The following is a 15,697-nucleotide window of genomic DNA, read 5'->3' as shown; positions in this document are numbered from 1 at the left end:
GAGGCAAGGACAAACTTACTTTGTTACTTACTTTGTTCTGTTTTAAACGATCTCTCCTCCAAACCATTCTGGTTTTGACATCTGTATGGCCCCAACAGGCAGGTGGCTGTGTGGTGTGGCCCTGAGTCAGAATTTATTTGCTGCCATCCACCTGCTTACTAGCACAAGGGAGAGGCAGGTGGTTTACCAGAAGGCATGGGCTGTTTTATCCTGACGGATATGGACCAGATTGTGGCTCCTTTTGATTTGCAGCTGAAATAAGAACAGTCCTTTGCTTTTTTTCTATATACAGATGGGCAGGTAATAAAAGTACTGTTGGCCTACTGTATGCACAAATTCTGTATTCACAGATTGAGGAAACTATAGACCAAAAAATTGTGTCTATATAGCAATTAATCCCCAAACAATACAGTGTAGGTTTTGACTTGGCATTTACATTGTGTTTGATATTTTAATAAACCTAGAGATGATTCAAAGTATACCAGAGGATATGTGCAAGTTACATGTAAATTCATGCCATATACCTAAGGGACTTGAATACATCTGTAGATTTCGGTATCCAGGGAGGTCCTAGAATTGATCCCTCTCAGATTTCAAGGAACGACTATAATTCATTTAAGAAACACCTTGTCATCCAAGATTACCAGCCTTAGGGGAATAGGGTCCTCAAGGCCCATCGGGCTCCTCAACAGCCAGAAGGGCAACTGCATGTGGCCAGAGTCCATCCTTGCTTATACCACAGGCCAGAAAATCTGCAATTCAAACTCGGAATCTGAGATCACCTGAGCTAAACCCACACCAGTGCCCACTTGCCAACCTGAGGACTCACCCTCGCCCACTTCGCTTGCTAGCCAATCTAGAATAGGCACATGCTGCTTTAGAATTTCTAATCTAGGTGTGGATTAAGTGCTGAGGAGCTCCAGCCCCAAAAGAACAGACCTAGAATATCCTTGAGCTGGGAGTGTATTTCACTAACTTGCTAATGCTCCAGTTCTGTCTCATTTTCGGGGATGGGATAGGAAGCAAATGAAATTCATGTGTGGCTCTTGACCAGTAGTTCAGGCAGGAACATCTCTCATCTTGGTTGTGCTCAAACTGATTGCTCTCTCCAGTTTGGATCAGAGACTGGGGCAATGGAAGGCAAGCAGCAGAGCTCTTTCCTGTTGAGATTTATGCTTTGAAACATTGAAATCCTTGTCTCTCCCAAGTAATACCAGTCTCACCAGGTAACAGTAAAAATAGCAATGAAAAGCTGAGGCATTTCCAAGTTTTTATTTTATTTCAGTTTCTTCCAGAATGACACTCTCCAGGAGAGTGGAGATAAATGAGGTGTCAGTTTCCCATCTCTATAACAAATACCTGAGATAAGCAGCTTATAAGGAGAAAAAGGTTATGTTGGCTCACAGTCATGTTTCAGTCCATGACTGATTGGCCCCATTGCTTTGGGCAAGGAGCACACCATGGCAGACATGCAATAGAGCAAAACTGCCTACATTGTAGCTGGAAAGTGAAAGGAAGAGGAAGGGACCAGGATCCCACAATCCCCTTCAAGGACACATCCACAACTGAAGATCTCCCACTAGGCCCCACCTCTTAGAGTTTCTACCATCTTCCAATACACCAAGCTGAGGACATGTCCTTTACCACATGGGCTTTTCGAGGACTTTCCAACTCCAAACTATAGCAACTATAGTTCCTAAACAAACTTTCTGTTGCACCAGATCCAAAGGTGTTCGGGTAGAAATACACAGATCATGCAGAGAGGTGAGCGCTAGTTACCTGTTTAGGTCTGACTTGATTAAGTGGTCCAAGGAGATCCATAAATAGTTAATAATTCAAGGGCCCCCAACCATGAGTTTTTCTGCAAATTTTCTCAATTTGCTTGCTTTATAAAAAGACTAGCAAAGATGTCCCAGTGATAGTAAGCACTTAACCTCTTCACAGGGAAGTTTGATGCAGCCAGTTTGAAATGCATAGAAGTTGCAACTCACATTTCATCTATCTTACCAATGAAGAAATGGGTGAACAAAGTCTAGCCTGTTCAATGACATGTGGAGGGAGCATTCACACCCCAGTACCGCCACTAATGGTGTAAATATAAAATAGTCCTTAGAGGGAAAACGAGCACAGATAATTCCTGAGCACCTGTTACCCAACAGAGAAGTATCTGGAAGGTACACCTGGGCCACAGGTAAAGAAGACTAACTCAAAATATTCTCCTTAGTTATGCCACTAAAATCATGCCACTAAAAACAGTGCCATTTGCCCTTTGTTGTGCTTGGAAACTTAACACTAGTTTCCAAATTGTGAACCCTAGTGTTCCTTCTATCTTCCTGCACAACAAACAGCATTTAATGATAGGACTGCAGGTAAAGGTCAGTGGTGGAGCATGTATTTAGCATGACCAAGGTCCAATATTCAGTCCTCAGCACTGAAAAAAGATAAAACTATATTTAGTATGAGAGTTTGTCCACTGCCCACCTCATCTTCCCAAGGTCATGTCAGCTCTTGCTTGGAGTTTGTGGGAAGAAAATGATAGCACTGATTGTTAAATATGAGGTGATCTGGCACATAATCACTTAATAACTGGAGTATTTTTAAAGACTTTTTTAAAAAAACTAACTTAAAAATACATGTATTGTTACAAAGTCTCCTGGCCTGGGGCTGGGGTTGTGGCTCAGCGGTAGGGCACTTGCCTAGCATGTGCAAGGCCCTGGGTTCGATTCTCAGAACCACATAAAAATAAGTAAACAAAATAAAGGTATTGTGTCCAACTACAACTAAAAAAATTTAAAATATTTTTTTTAAAAAGTCTCCTGACATGATTGATCACCCTAGCTCTGGTGTAATATTTTGTGACCATGAAGGTAAAATTTCCTCATAGCAACCCTTATATAAAATCACCCTATATTGCCCTGGAAGCCCAACCTCAAAGGCAGGTGGGGGCTAGCTGGCCAGGGACCCCAGATATGAGGGAAGCAAGGGCCCACAGGTGAGATGGGAATCTGGGGAAGAGTGGGTGCTTGTTCTTCACCTAGAGTCCTCTTTATCTTCTAGAGCCCACTTAAGTTGTTTTGACTCCTTCCCATTCTTAGTGTGCAATTTCTGGAGGTCAGTGGGGAGCAATAGTGGGAGTAGGGGTGATAAGCCTGGGACCAGAAAGCAAAGTGGTTGAGAGGAAAGGAAGGGATAGAATTGTGTGCCCCTCAAAAGATACTTTGAAGTCCTAACCTTCAGTCCCTGTGAATGGTACCTTATTGGAAATAGGGTCTTTAGGTCCTAATCAAGTTAGGACAAGGTTAGTAGAGTGAGGCCTTGATTCAATATGACTGGTGTCCTTAGAAGAAGAGACTTGAGACATACATGAGAGGGATGGTGATGTGAAAGCACACACGGAGGCAGCCATATGATGATGAGGTTGGGTGGCATCATGCTGCCATATGCCAAGGAATGCCTGGTGCTCTTGGATGCAGGAAGAGCAAGGAAGGATACCTCTAGAGCTCTGGAGGGAATGTGGCCCTGCCAACACCAAGGTTCCAGACTTTTCAGCTCCAGAACTGTGAGAGAATAAATTTCCATTGATTCATGTCACCTGGTTTGTGGTACTCTGTTAATGGCAACAGTGGGAAACAAATATAAGACACTATAAAGAAAAGTGAGATGATGCCAACCAAGGGTTTCTCATTTTGTTTATACAACTGGCCTTACTGTAACTGTGGCTTCTGAAGGGTGCAATTAAGAATCAGGAATGAATCTTAACACTCTGGAGGAATGAAGTCCCTGGACTTGGCAATCCTTTGAAGGCTTTTACCAAAACAAATGTATTAGTATTTTTTTCTAACAACCAAGTCAGCAGCATTAACATTGTCACTGGGGGGTGGGGGGGGTCAAGTCTATACCTTGCTCAACTGGAGATTTGAGATGATAATACATATGGTTAAGTCAGCGTTTTTATTTGTAAGCTGTAAGCAAACACAAAATTTCTCTCTTTACTGTGATTCTCCTGTCCAATCAGACAGGAGATCTGCTTTGGGGACAATGACTAAGTGAGGGGAAACCAATATAGATTAGGGATTAGGATGAGCCACAGGTGGTTGCTCATCTTGGAAAATCATCCACAAAAAAGCAAAAGCCAGGACATTTAATGCATCAGAATGAAAGGCATGTGTATTTACCAGAGTTGTTGACCACAGCACACCCTAAGCTGAGGTCCCTATTAGGGCATTTGTGTGGAAAGAAGTGCTGGTACACCTGGGTGAGCAGCTATGGTTCATGCTCTGTCTTCCTGGGTTGCTTCAGGGTGGGGTCAGATGCGGTGGCGGTTGTAGAGATAGGAAGGGTACAGCCCATCATAATGCCACTGCCGCCACTGCTCCACGGCCTCCCGGCTCCTCTCTTCCTGCTCTGATGAGGAAAGATGAAGTCACATGAGGTTGAAGGGGACTCTGACCTGAAAACAAGCAGTCATCAGCCCACATGGCCCACCCTGAGGTGACATGAGTCAAGTGTGCCTATGAGCCCTGGAGACATCCGAGATCAGAGCTGGAAGGGGCCTGAGAATGTGAGTTCAGCAGCCTCCATTTGTGGATCAGAGCCACACAGCTGGCTGCTGGTAGAACTGAGACCAGGGTCTGGCATCTGAACTCTTTTGCCTACAAACCTGTCAAGTGGGGAAGAGCCTATGCAGTCACTGGCTCAAAGAGATGACAACTGAAGCACTAAAGGTAACAACATGGTAGCACAGAGACCAAACACTGTGCCTTGAAAAGTTCCTGAATGGAAATCATTGTGGATCTGGAATGACAGAATTATGACAGCTTTTCTCCTCTATACCATTCTGTATTTTCTAAGCTTCAAAAATAAATTTCCATTTTTAAAACTAACTGGAAAAAGGATGGATGCACTAAAAGTAGGAAAACTTAGATAACTGGCTCCATGGGGCTCATTAACCTGATCCTTTTCCATATGTTTGAAGTATTTCATAATTTAAAAAAAGGGACGAAGGAAGTTTTTAATGAGTTAAGAAAGCTGTGATTTTACTTGTGTTTGGTCAGACATGTTTACAAACAACACCTTTGTGTAATTGTAGAATTAGGCTCCTGGTGCCAATTCAAGATGCCTGCTACCATTAATTGCAATTAAGGCACTGGCAGATGTCATAAGACCTCCAATATTTGAAAAGGGTGAGTGAGACTCCTCCAAAAGTTAATAAAATTACCATATTATCCAGCAATTCTATTCCTAGACATATACTCAAGAGAACTGAAAACAGAGACTCAGATACTTGTACACAGGAATGCTCACAGCAACAACATTTACAGTCACTCAAAAGTGGAAATGACCCAAATGTCCACCCACAGATGAATGGATAAACAAAATGTGTTATTTATGGGGATACATAAACAAATACATATGCAAATATACATAAGAGAAATTATTCAGCTATAAAAATAAATTAATGGATACATGTCACAACATGGATAAACTTTGAAAACATTGTGCTAAATGAAATAGACCATGCATAATGAGACAAATAGTGTGGTCCTCCATTTATATGAAATATCTAGAACAGGAAAATTCATGGATACAAAAAATATAATGGAGGTTACCAAGATTAGGGGGAAGGAAGAATGGACAGTTATTATTTAATGGGTACAGAGTTCCTGTTTGGAATAATGAAACCATTTGGAACTAGTGGTAATAGTTGCACAACAGTATGAATGTACTGAATGTCACTAACCTGTATACTTAGCAATGGTTTAAATGGCAAATTTTCCCTTATCTCTATTTTACCACAAGTTTGTTTTTGTTTGTTTGTTTTTTGTTTTGGTACTGGGGATTGAACCCAGAGCGTTTAACCACTGAGCCAATCCCCATCACTTTTTACATTTCCTTTGAGACAGGGCTTTGCTAAGTTGCTGAGGCTGGCTTTGAACATGTGTTCCTCCTGCCTCAGCCTCTGGAGCCACTGGGATTATAGACATGTGCCACCATGCCTAGTTATTTGTTTGGTTTTTTTTTTTTTTTTTTTTAAGAAAAGAATTTGTGAAAAATGTTGGGAGGATGGAAATACTGACAGAAGATGATGTCAAGGATTAAAAACCTAAAATGTCTTCCTTGCCTCTATTATCTCAAATGTGAACTTCTCCAAAAAGTTTATGAACTTGATTCTGGTGCAGTTGAAAGTGGCATTCTCTATGGCCTTGGGCTAATAGGACAAACTGGTGGTATGGACAAAATGGATGTCCCTCTGGTCCTTAGCATCTGTGAGAGCCGTATACCTGGACCAAGGAGGAAGGGCTCTGTTACCACTGCACATTGAGGCACCACGGTCCTTCCATAGGACCCTGGAGATGGTGCTCCCCTTGAAAAATATCCTTAGGTACTTGGTACCCCAGAGATAGACTGGAACTCCTGGACTAGAACTCATTCATTAGTCTTCAGCTTTTTCAGACATTGCTCAAGCTCAGTGGACCAACTCCTCTTTGAGCGTGTGATTTTGCCATAGAAATTGATTGGCTATCCCTTTTATGAAGTAAGTACCTTGAAAAAGGTTGAACATTCAACTGCTATTAATTATTCTTAGAACAGGTGGCTTTGTCAGATAAGACAGCTAACTAAAACCAGGGTTATGAAAGGGGAATGTCAAGGGCCTCATAGGAGGGCCCAGAAGATGGAGGCTTTGAATATGGCCCCAGGTAACCAAGCCATAGCAACAGTTGTTCCAGAACAGAGGCAAGGGAAAGGACAGTTATTATTTAATGGGTTCAGAGTTTCTGTTTGGTTTAATGAAACCATTAATGAAAATGTTGAGAAGAGTTCCACCTTTTTCAGAACTTTATCGTCAAACAGGCTAGACGTGCTCCTGTTATGTTAGTTAGCCTGTTAGTATGTCACCTTGGGTATTCATGTGTCCTTTCTAAGCCTGTTTTCCAAACCCTAAAATGGAACTCACAAGTCCTGTCTCAGATGCAGCTTGTAGGGATTACATGGTTCAGCACAGAACCTGGCAGAACAAGTGCTCTGCGCCAACATCTGCTACAACTCCAGTTCCCAAAGACATGTGGCCTACTCTAAAAATGGCCTCTCCATCTCTGTGGATGAAGCCTAAGGATCCTGATCTTAGCATCCTCCAAAAACTCACATCATCCTATAGGTACCTAACCTCCTTCATAATTCATCATGAAAAGGAAAACAGCAAATTATTTCCACCCATGTGCTAGAGATTTGGACCTGAAACTTTTTAAACACACACACACACACACCAAAAAAATTTAAAAAAAAAAACATTATTATGAGTAGTATGAGTAAAAATCACATTCTCATTTCTTAAAACTAAGACAGCTCTCCCCAAGCTGTCCATCAAGGTAACAAGCATTGGCCTCTAAGCTAGGACAGCCTGAATTTTTCACAATATCTTCCCAAAAAAATTTGATTTGGAGGATGGGGCTGGGGCTCAGGCTCAGTTGTAGTGCACTTGCCTGGCATGTTTGAGGCACTGGGTTTGATTCTCAGCATCGCATATAAATAAATTTTTTAAAAATAAAGGTCTATCAACAACTAAAAAAAAAATTTTTTTAAGTTTGATTTGCCAGGATCTGAGACCAACACCTGCTTGTGAGGCTCAGCCAGATACCACCTGAAGGGCTATAGTCACAGCCTGTAGCCCTTGGGACCTGGTGGCCATAGTCTTTCCACTGGAGGATGCCCTTAAAGGATCATACTTCCTCTGTCCATCAAAGTCAAGAGTCAGGATAACCAAAAGAGCCGGTTCTAACAAAAGTACCCCAAACCAGGATCCTGCGTCCAAGCTCAAATGCACCAGGAGGTACCAAGTGAGCTTGCTCAGGACCATTTCTATCTTGAAGTTAGAGAAAGACCAAAAAAGAAAGAAACCAACACATAATGAGAATCAAGCCTACTGGTCTGATCCTCATTAAATGTTTCTACAGATGTCTGCTGTGGATGACACTACACAGCAAGATCAACTCCCACTGGTGGAAGGCATTGGCTTAGAGATATAGCCTCTCTCTATCTCATCCCCATCCATACCCACTCCCTACTGAAGCCCTGGTGCAACCAGCAAGGCTGGAGGGCAAAAAGGAGATCTGAGGGCAGGAGCATGTTGCATCAATTGCTTGGTCAGAGACACTTGCCCCCTTGCCTTTTCTACTGTTTATCTATTGACAAGAACAGAAAGGTCAAGACTCAGCAAACAGGGCATAAATGGCACATGAGCAAGAACTCTTACCATCCTTCTGTTCCTCCACAAAGTTCTCAAATTCGTTCCTTTGTTCCTCATAATATTCTCTCCGTAGCTCATCAGCCCGCAACTTCTGCCTGTTTTCCACTGTGGAAGGAAAAGAGGTAGTTTCCCCCAAGAGAGGGGCATTGAAAGGACACATTTAGGGGAACACCAACATTTTACCTGAGAAGCTAAAAGTGGTTTGGGAGGTATTGAGGTTGGGAGACTCCACTGAAATGGTTTATTCCTGACAGAGGCTTTAAACTGGAAGAACCTGGGAGATGATCCCACCCAGTTACCCGCCCCCCATCACCTCTCTTTTAACAGAACTAGAAATTGAACCCAGGAGCACTCTACTGCTGAGCTCCATCCCCGGCCCCTTTTTTGTTTTGTTTTGTTTTCTGGTTTTTGGTTTTTGAGACAGGGTCTCACTAAGTTGCACACACTGTCCTCAAATTTGCCATCTTCCAGCCTCAGCCTCCCAAGTCACTGAGATTATAGATGTGCACCACCATGCCAGGCCACATGACCTCATTTTGCAGGTGAAGAGATTGAAGCCCCAAGAGGAAAAGTGAGTTAGCTCCAGTTATCAAGTTAGTGGTATAATCCAAATACACCAGGCCACTTAGACACTTGAAATCAGAGATAAACTCCACAAGCAGGGTACGGTGACACACATCTGTCATCCCAGAGATCCAGAGTCCCAGGCAGTAAGATCACAAGTTCTACACCAGCCTGGATGACTTAGTGAGACCCTGTCTCTGAAAGGAAAGTGACCACAACACTCAGAGCAACCAAGAGATCTTTATTGCAGCAGTGCAAAAGAGGAGAAAAAGAGAGAGAAAGAAAGAGCGGGGAAAGAGAGGAGATAGAGGGGGAGATCAAAGAGAGAGAGAAAAAAAAGGAGAGGAGAGAGTGAGAAGAGAGTGAAAGCAAGAGAAGAAAGAGAAATCAAGAGCAAGAGAGACAGCAAGAGCAAGAGCAAGGGGCCCGGCAGGAGGGAGATTTTATAGCCCAAATCTAATGGGGTCTCTGGGTCTGCAAGCTGCCTTGTTGGCTACAGTGATTGGATCATCTTAGTAGTGTCATCTTCTGCCTTCAGGCAGATGGGGCAGGGCAGGGGCTAGATGTGGGGTTGAGTGCATGGGTTATCCTGCAGCTAAAATTCATTCAGCCTGTCCTGCAGACAACTTAGTTCAGCCTGCCCTGCACTTAACAGTCTCAAAATAAAAACTAAAAAGGACTGGTGATGCAGCTCAGTGGTAGAGGACTCCTCAGTACAAAAAAAAAAAGAAGAAGAAGAAGAAGAAAAGAAAGAAAGAAAGGAAAGAGAAGAAAATGAAAAATAAATAAATAAACAAACTTCACGAAGGACTTATCCAATTTAAAGTTGACCTCATGTTGATTAATACCTTCAAGTCTAGTCAACAGTTTTGAGCACCTGTCACACCAGGATATAGACTGAATGCTGAAATTACAAAGGTAAGTAAGAAAGATGTTGTCCCTCCTTTTAAGATGCCTGTCATCCAGGTGAGAAGAGAGCCCTCAAAGCAAGTTTCAGGGGCTGGGAGTGTTGCTCAGTGCTTTCCAGTGTGCATAAAGCCCTGACTTTAATCCCCAGAACCATGGGAAAAAAAAACAACAACAACAAGTTTCACTGAGCTTTTGGCTGTGAAATTAAATCTATGAGAGCCGTGGTCCTCTGGAGAACATGACTTATTGGGAGGACAGTATCCAGAACTCTACTTTCAAGGACTTCTGGCACATTCTTCAACTAGAAAAATCAACAAAGACTTGCAGGTCATGTCTGCTGGAGGAAGAACAGGCCCCTTAGAAACCTCACATTCTCCTGGAGGACTGAGGCGCTCTTGTTGTCCCCACAACTCTGATGTGCAAGAGCAGGTGGGGGAGGCGAGGGAAGCAGAGGAACCAAGGGAGGCCATGGCCCCTGCCTCACCCCACATTCAGGAAATGACAAGTTCTCCTATGCACAATGGTAACATCAGAAAACACCTCAAATCCCTCTTGGAACCAAGGAGCCTACATTGATAAGTAAATTCTATAAATATGAGTTATTTATGTTGAATTTCTATTATTTAACTCAGTTTAAAAATCACTATATCTGTAAATTGGTCTTAGAGTCCCTGAGGTAAGTCCTCTGTTTCTCCCAGATTCCTGCCTTTTTGCCTATACAGTTGAAGGAAACCTTAGTCTGACAGAAGGGGTTTATGGTCCAATCCATCTCTATACCCCACATATTTCTCAAGAGGGGATCCAGGCTCAGAGAAGTGCATTGACATCATTGAAGTCACAGCTACACAGCCGGTTGTGGTAGAGCTGAGGCTAGAGCCAGAACACCAGATTCCTAGTACTGGCCCAGAGCACCCCCTAGTTCCTTGGTTCCTCAAGTGGACACAACATCTTTATTTTATTTTATGTGGTGCTGAGGATCGAACCCAGTGCTCCGCACATGCCAGGCGAGCATGTTACTGCTTGAGCCACATCCCCAGCCCAATTGTTTGTTTGTTTTTAGGTACTAGGGATTGGCACAATGCTAGGCAAGGGCTCTACCACTGAGCTACATCCCTACCCTTTTTATTTTATTTTGAAACAGGGTCTCCCTAAGTTGTCCAGGCTGGCCTGGAACTTGTAATCCTCCTGCTTCAGCTTCCAGAGTGGCAGGGATTGCAGGCTATGTCACCAGGCCCAGTTAAGATGGTGTTTCTATGCTAGGTATCACCTTCTGTATTACATGCATTTTTGCCAAGGACATGCATCCCTCAGATTCTGTTTACCCCTAAAGTAAATTGAGCCTGGATCTCAGAAGCTTAAAGAAGTCAGGTATCCATCTCCTTGGCTTCCAATACAAATTGCTTCAAAGTACCACCTTCCTTGTTCCCAACTTAAGGACCACTGGAAAGATTCTCCAGAAGTTTGTTTATTTATCCATTTATTTTTCATTTTCTTTTCTTTTTTTTTTTTTTTTTTGTACTGAGGAGTCCTCTACCACTGAGTTGCATCACCGGTCCTTTTTAGTCTTTATTTTAAGACAGGGTCTCACTGAGTCATCCAGGCTGCTGTAGAACTTGCGACCTTACTGCCTGGGCCTCTGGATCGCTGTCAGCTCTGTCCATTCATCTACAGGAGTCGACCAGGTATCCTCAGATGCATTTACATGCAGTCCTGGGGTTCACCTGGCTGTCCTGGGCCTCCCACGTCTGCCTGATGCACTGAGCTCCTGCCTAAGGTCAGGGAACTCAGCTTAATCATGGATCTTATGGTTCTGAGTCAGCTTCAGAGGACAGATATATTTGTCTGTCCTAAAGTTGCCTGTTTTCCCCTGGAAATTTGCAGAAAGCTGCTTCTCTGATTTCAGACAAGTAATGGCCCAACCTCCATCACAGCCTTTCAGTGTTTTTTGATTTTGCCAAATTTAAATCCCAAATTGTGTGAGGTCTAGAGATTTCACTAATCTGGCTATACTTATCCAATTTAAAAAAAAAATTTAAAAAAGATTATCATCTCCAAGCATTTCCACCTCTGATCTTCCCCATCATTTGAAAATAATCCTGTTATTTTCACTGAGAAAGTCACCTCACTGCATATGCTCAGTGATACAAAGAGTTCATTCATCTACACACACAAGGAAAGAATCAAGCAGTCAACTTGGCCAGGACAGCCTGAGCTCAGAGTCTAAGAAGAATCAAGTTTAGGGGTAGGAAACTCAATTGCCTTCAAGGGCCGTAGGTTAAGAACATGAGGGCCCTGCAGTGTGGACCCCAGGGCCTCTAACAGGCTGTTAGGGAGACGTGCTCACCAACTGCACTGCAAATTAAAGCTCCAAAAAAGCACAGCTGGCTAAACACAGCTTTTTCAGAGGCTTATAAGTAAGGAAATTAGGACCACAGACAGGAAGTGGCTGAGGCCACTTAGCAGCAGAGGTGTCACTAAGCCCACATTTCTCAGCACTCCTGTCCCGATCTTTTTGGGCATGTGATTCTGTTGCTCTACTGTGCACCTTGCCAGTACTCCAAAACACCCACTGAAGTGCTAGGTGCTTTCTAAACTAGAGAACATTTCCTCCTTTACATTTTTCACTTTCTGAAGCAGGGAAGCATCTCATAATTGTTAGGTGCATTTGATGCAGCACTGTTCCTTTTTGGTCCTCACGCTAGGAATGCATTTGCCCCAACATGTGACCCACAATCAAGGAAACAGTATAATTTCTACTTCAGAGCTACAGTCATCCTGATGCTCAAGGGCTTTTCTGCAACCCTTAATCCTCTGCTGTGGTAAGAGTCCACTCAACATCCTTACCATTAACCTCAGCTCGGGATTTGGGGGACCGCTTGCTGCGCCTCTTGAGGAAATTTGAGGCATCTGATTCCTGCATGAAAATCTTCGGTTTCACACCTGAAACCCAAGAGAGGCCTGTTACAACCAGCACTGGGGGCAGGGATATTGGGGGAGTGGGCTCCACCTGCCCTGCACCCAGGGGTTATCTTCAGACTCACCTTCCTGGGCTTCTTCTCCTGCTTCCTGAGGGCTGCCCACTGATGCGCTGGTCCCCTCCCGCAGCACTGGAGGACAAGGTCACAAAGGGAAGGCTCCAGCATTGGAGGGGAGCCCAGGCCCTGAGCAAGGCCTCAATAGTCCTTCTAGGCTTAGTGGCTTGCCAGTCCTCATGTGGGGTCCTCTGTCCATCACATACCAGGTATAGGACCAATCTCCCCAGGAACCCAGCAGGCAAACTGCAGTGTTTCCTGGTTTTTTTCTTTCTTTGATATATTTCTCTCTCTCTCTCTCTCTCTCTCTCTCTCTCTCTCTCTCTCTCTCTCTCTCTCACACACACACACACACACACACACACCAAGAATGGCCTCTCTGTCCAGCTGAGAACACTTACCTGTGGAAGGTAAGTCTTACCCATTATGTAGATAACACAGCCCCCCTTAACCTTCCCATATACTCACTAGACAGGAGCACCACGGCTGAGAGGCAGGACAGGAGAAGGACCTGTCGCCAAGTCATCTTTGTACAGGCTGAGTCTCTCTGCAGTTCCCAATGCTGCTGATGCTGTCTCCCGCCTGGTCCTCACTCTGAGTCAGGCAGAACAGGCAAGAGGGAAGGAAGAGAAAGGCAGGAGGCCAGGAGGCCACTGGGGGAGGGTGGGAGGGGTCCTGGCTACAGTTTCCATTGGCTGTTTGTTCCTGACTGGAGCACCGGAGATGTTTTTGGCGCCTGGCAAACCTCTACAGAAGCAAAGTTTGTAGTCAGGGGCCCTGGATGGGACAGTTTTGAAGTGGCCTGTCCAACATCCCAAAGAGTTGCTATTGAGAAGGCTCAGCCTAAGAGTCAGGACTCCAGAGACCAAGGGCATGTTTCGAAGAACTCCTGGCATCTGCTTCAGGAAGGTTGGGACCCCAGTCCCCAAGTCCTGAGCATATGAGAGCAGGGAGGAAGAGGGTATCACTGGGAAATCCTTATTCAAATGCCAGGCAAGGAGGGACCATAGTGTCCAAAACAGCCATCCAGGTAACCCTCACACAGACACGTGGGTCATTCTGGTGATAATCAGAGAACCCCCCTCCCTTGACACATTGTCCCCAGCTGGTGATTGCTGCCAAGCAAAGCATGGAACCCTAGCCTTGGGAGTCCTAGAACCCCTTGGAGACATGCAGGAAGAGAGTGGGTCAAGCTTCCACTGCAGAGAAGGAGAGGTACAGCATTTGAAAAGAACCACTTTTAGGCACACTTCTTCAGAACCACACAAACCACACTCACCATGCCCATGTCGGAAGGAGTTGGTCCCTAGAAATGGGAGCAATGAGGAAATCAGAGTTCTGTGGAGCATTGGAGCCCAGCCCCTGTGGTGGCTTGTTCCTGCCATTGCCATTTATTATGACCTTCATCAGTACTTTGTTACCTGCTGAAGAATTATTCCCTGGGCATTGTGGAGAATCTTTCCAATGGCAACCATCACTAGACCCAAAACCCAGCCCACACCCATCGGAGGCTCCCTTTCCATAGACTGTATGTTACCATCCTGCATGAACTTGATCATTGGTCAGGAAAAACGTGTTAGTAGCAGAGAAATAATGGAGGCAGAGTAAATAAAATACAGGTTGGCTTCCAAAGGAGGAAAATGTGGCCAATGGCAGTGCTGGCTCTATGTGGGCTCCCCCTGTGCCGTAGTCCCGCTGGGCAAAATAACCAAGAGGTGACAAGCAACTTGAAGGTTGAAGCGGGAACTACTTTATTGCGAGTGAACTCAGTGGGAACTGAGTGACAACTCAAAGTAGCGGGCACCCAAGGTAGTAGGAGCCGCTTCTCTGCTGGACGACAGAGGTACATATACCCAACTAATTACACACAGCTTAACTTAATTAACATCATCTAGATACAGCAATCAGTCATTAAGTAATCCTCATCATCTTAATGGCTCGATGGCGTTACTTCACAAACCACTCCTCCTGGCAAAGCGCCAGGCGCCATCTTGACTTGATTTGTATCCCCAACACCCCTGGACACTGTCTGGACTGTACTTAGCCAGTGGGGACAGGCTGTGGGTGCAACCTGTGCGAGGAAACATCAGCAAGGACTCATCTATCAGATGAATAGATGTCCTGGGAGAGGGAAGGGCCACAGAATGCTTTTGATGGGATTCCTAGGTGAGAAAATGGGTGTGAAAAACATCTGTGACATTCTTGGTATCTTAAATCCACCTGTGTCTTATTTCAGTTACATGCACTTTAACTACATTTATTGAGCACCTCCTTTACCCAAGATCCCCTAGTCACTGGCCAATCAGCTTTGAGTAAATCTGTCTAGTTTCCCCAAAATTGTTTCTGCTCCCCATTGAACACTGTACTTACTGTGGTCACCATGCACAAAGGCTTCAGAGAATAATCTCAAACCATGTGCAGTGTTCTCAAAGTCAGCCAGGAGAAGGTGGCAGGAGATCCAGAATTCACAGGTTCAAGGAATGGAGACTGGAAATTTATAGGTAATTAAGCTCAGTTCTGGAAAAATAAATTTGCATTTCTTATATAACTAAGCTGGTGATCTGATTCTCCAGGCTACACTGATCTGTTCCAAGTAATGGTCTGACCAGAGCTTGTCTCAATAGTCTCAGTTCCTTCAGAATTTTCTAGATCATTAGCACTTGGCTTTCCATTGTCAGGTATGCTGCAGAGCTGGCCTCCTCATGACATGATGCCTCCAAGTATAACAAACCATATCACCTGAAAGCAGGGCACAGTTCTGATGGATGGGGGAAGACAAGAAGGGTACTGAATCTGACATCAGAAGATAAGTGCCACATAGTGGATTTGTCCAGTGACACATCCTTTGAGCTTTCTCTTCCTTCTGTTTCCTCCATCTTAGTGAATGATCTCACCATCTGTCCACCCAGTTACCCAATTAGAAACTCAGGGACCATCACAAGGCACA

General features: G+C 44.3%; 1 protein-coding gene across 1 annotated transcript; it reads right to left on the bottom strand.

Moving 5' to 3' along the window:
• Positions 1–3,566: 3,566 nt before the first annotated feature.
• Positions 3,567–13,354, bottom strand: Ucma (upper zone of growth plate and cartilage matrix associated). Its single transcript, XM_015483523.2, has 5 exons — positions 13,219–13,354; positions 12,760–12,825; positions 12,563–12,658; positions 8,252–8,350; positions 3,567–4,404 (listed from the first exon to the last, which is right to left on the bottom strand). The coding sequence occupies exons 1-5, from the start codon at positions 13,274–13,276 to the stop codon at positions 4,307–4,309; spliced, it is 417 nt and encodes a 138-aa protein (XP_015339009.1). The 5' UTR covers positions 13,277–13,354; the 3' UTR covers positions 3,567–4,306.
• Positions 13,355–15,697: the final 2,343 nt, after the last annotated feature.

Source organism: Marmota marmota, unplaced genomic scaffold (assembly GCF_001458135.2).
Source record: "Marmota marmota marmota unplaced genomic scaffold, marMar, whole genome shotgun sequence".
Lineage (NCBI taxonomy): Eukaryota > Metazoa > Chordata > Mammalia > Rodentia > Sciuridae > Marmota > Marmota marmota.
This window is presented reverse-complemented; position numbering and strand designations above follow the sequence as displayed.

Excerpts from the sequence above, each read along its gene's own strand:
- Ucma (XM_015483523.2), bottom strand. The coding sequence starts at position 13,276 with ATGACTTGGCGACAGGTCCTTCTCCTGTCCTGCCTCTCAGCCGTGGTG. Across the intron at positions 12,826-13,218 it reads AGCCGTGGTGCTCCTGTCTA|TGCTGCGGGAGGGGACCAGC; the intron begins GTGAGTATATGG and ends CTTGTCCTCCAG. Across the intron at positions 4,405-8,251 it reads TGTGGAGGAACAGAAGGATG|AGCAGGAAGAGAGGAGCCGG; the intron begins GTAAGAGTTCTT and ends TTTCCTCATCAG.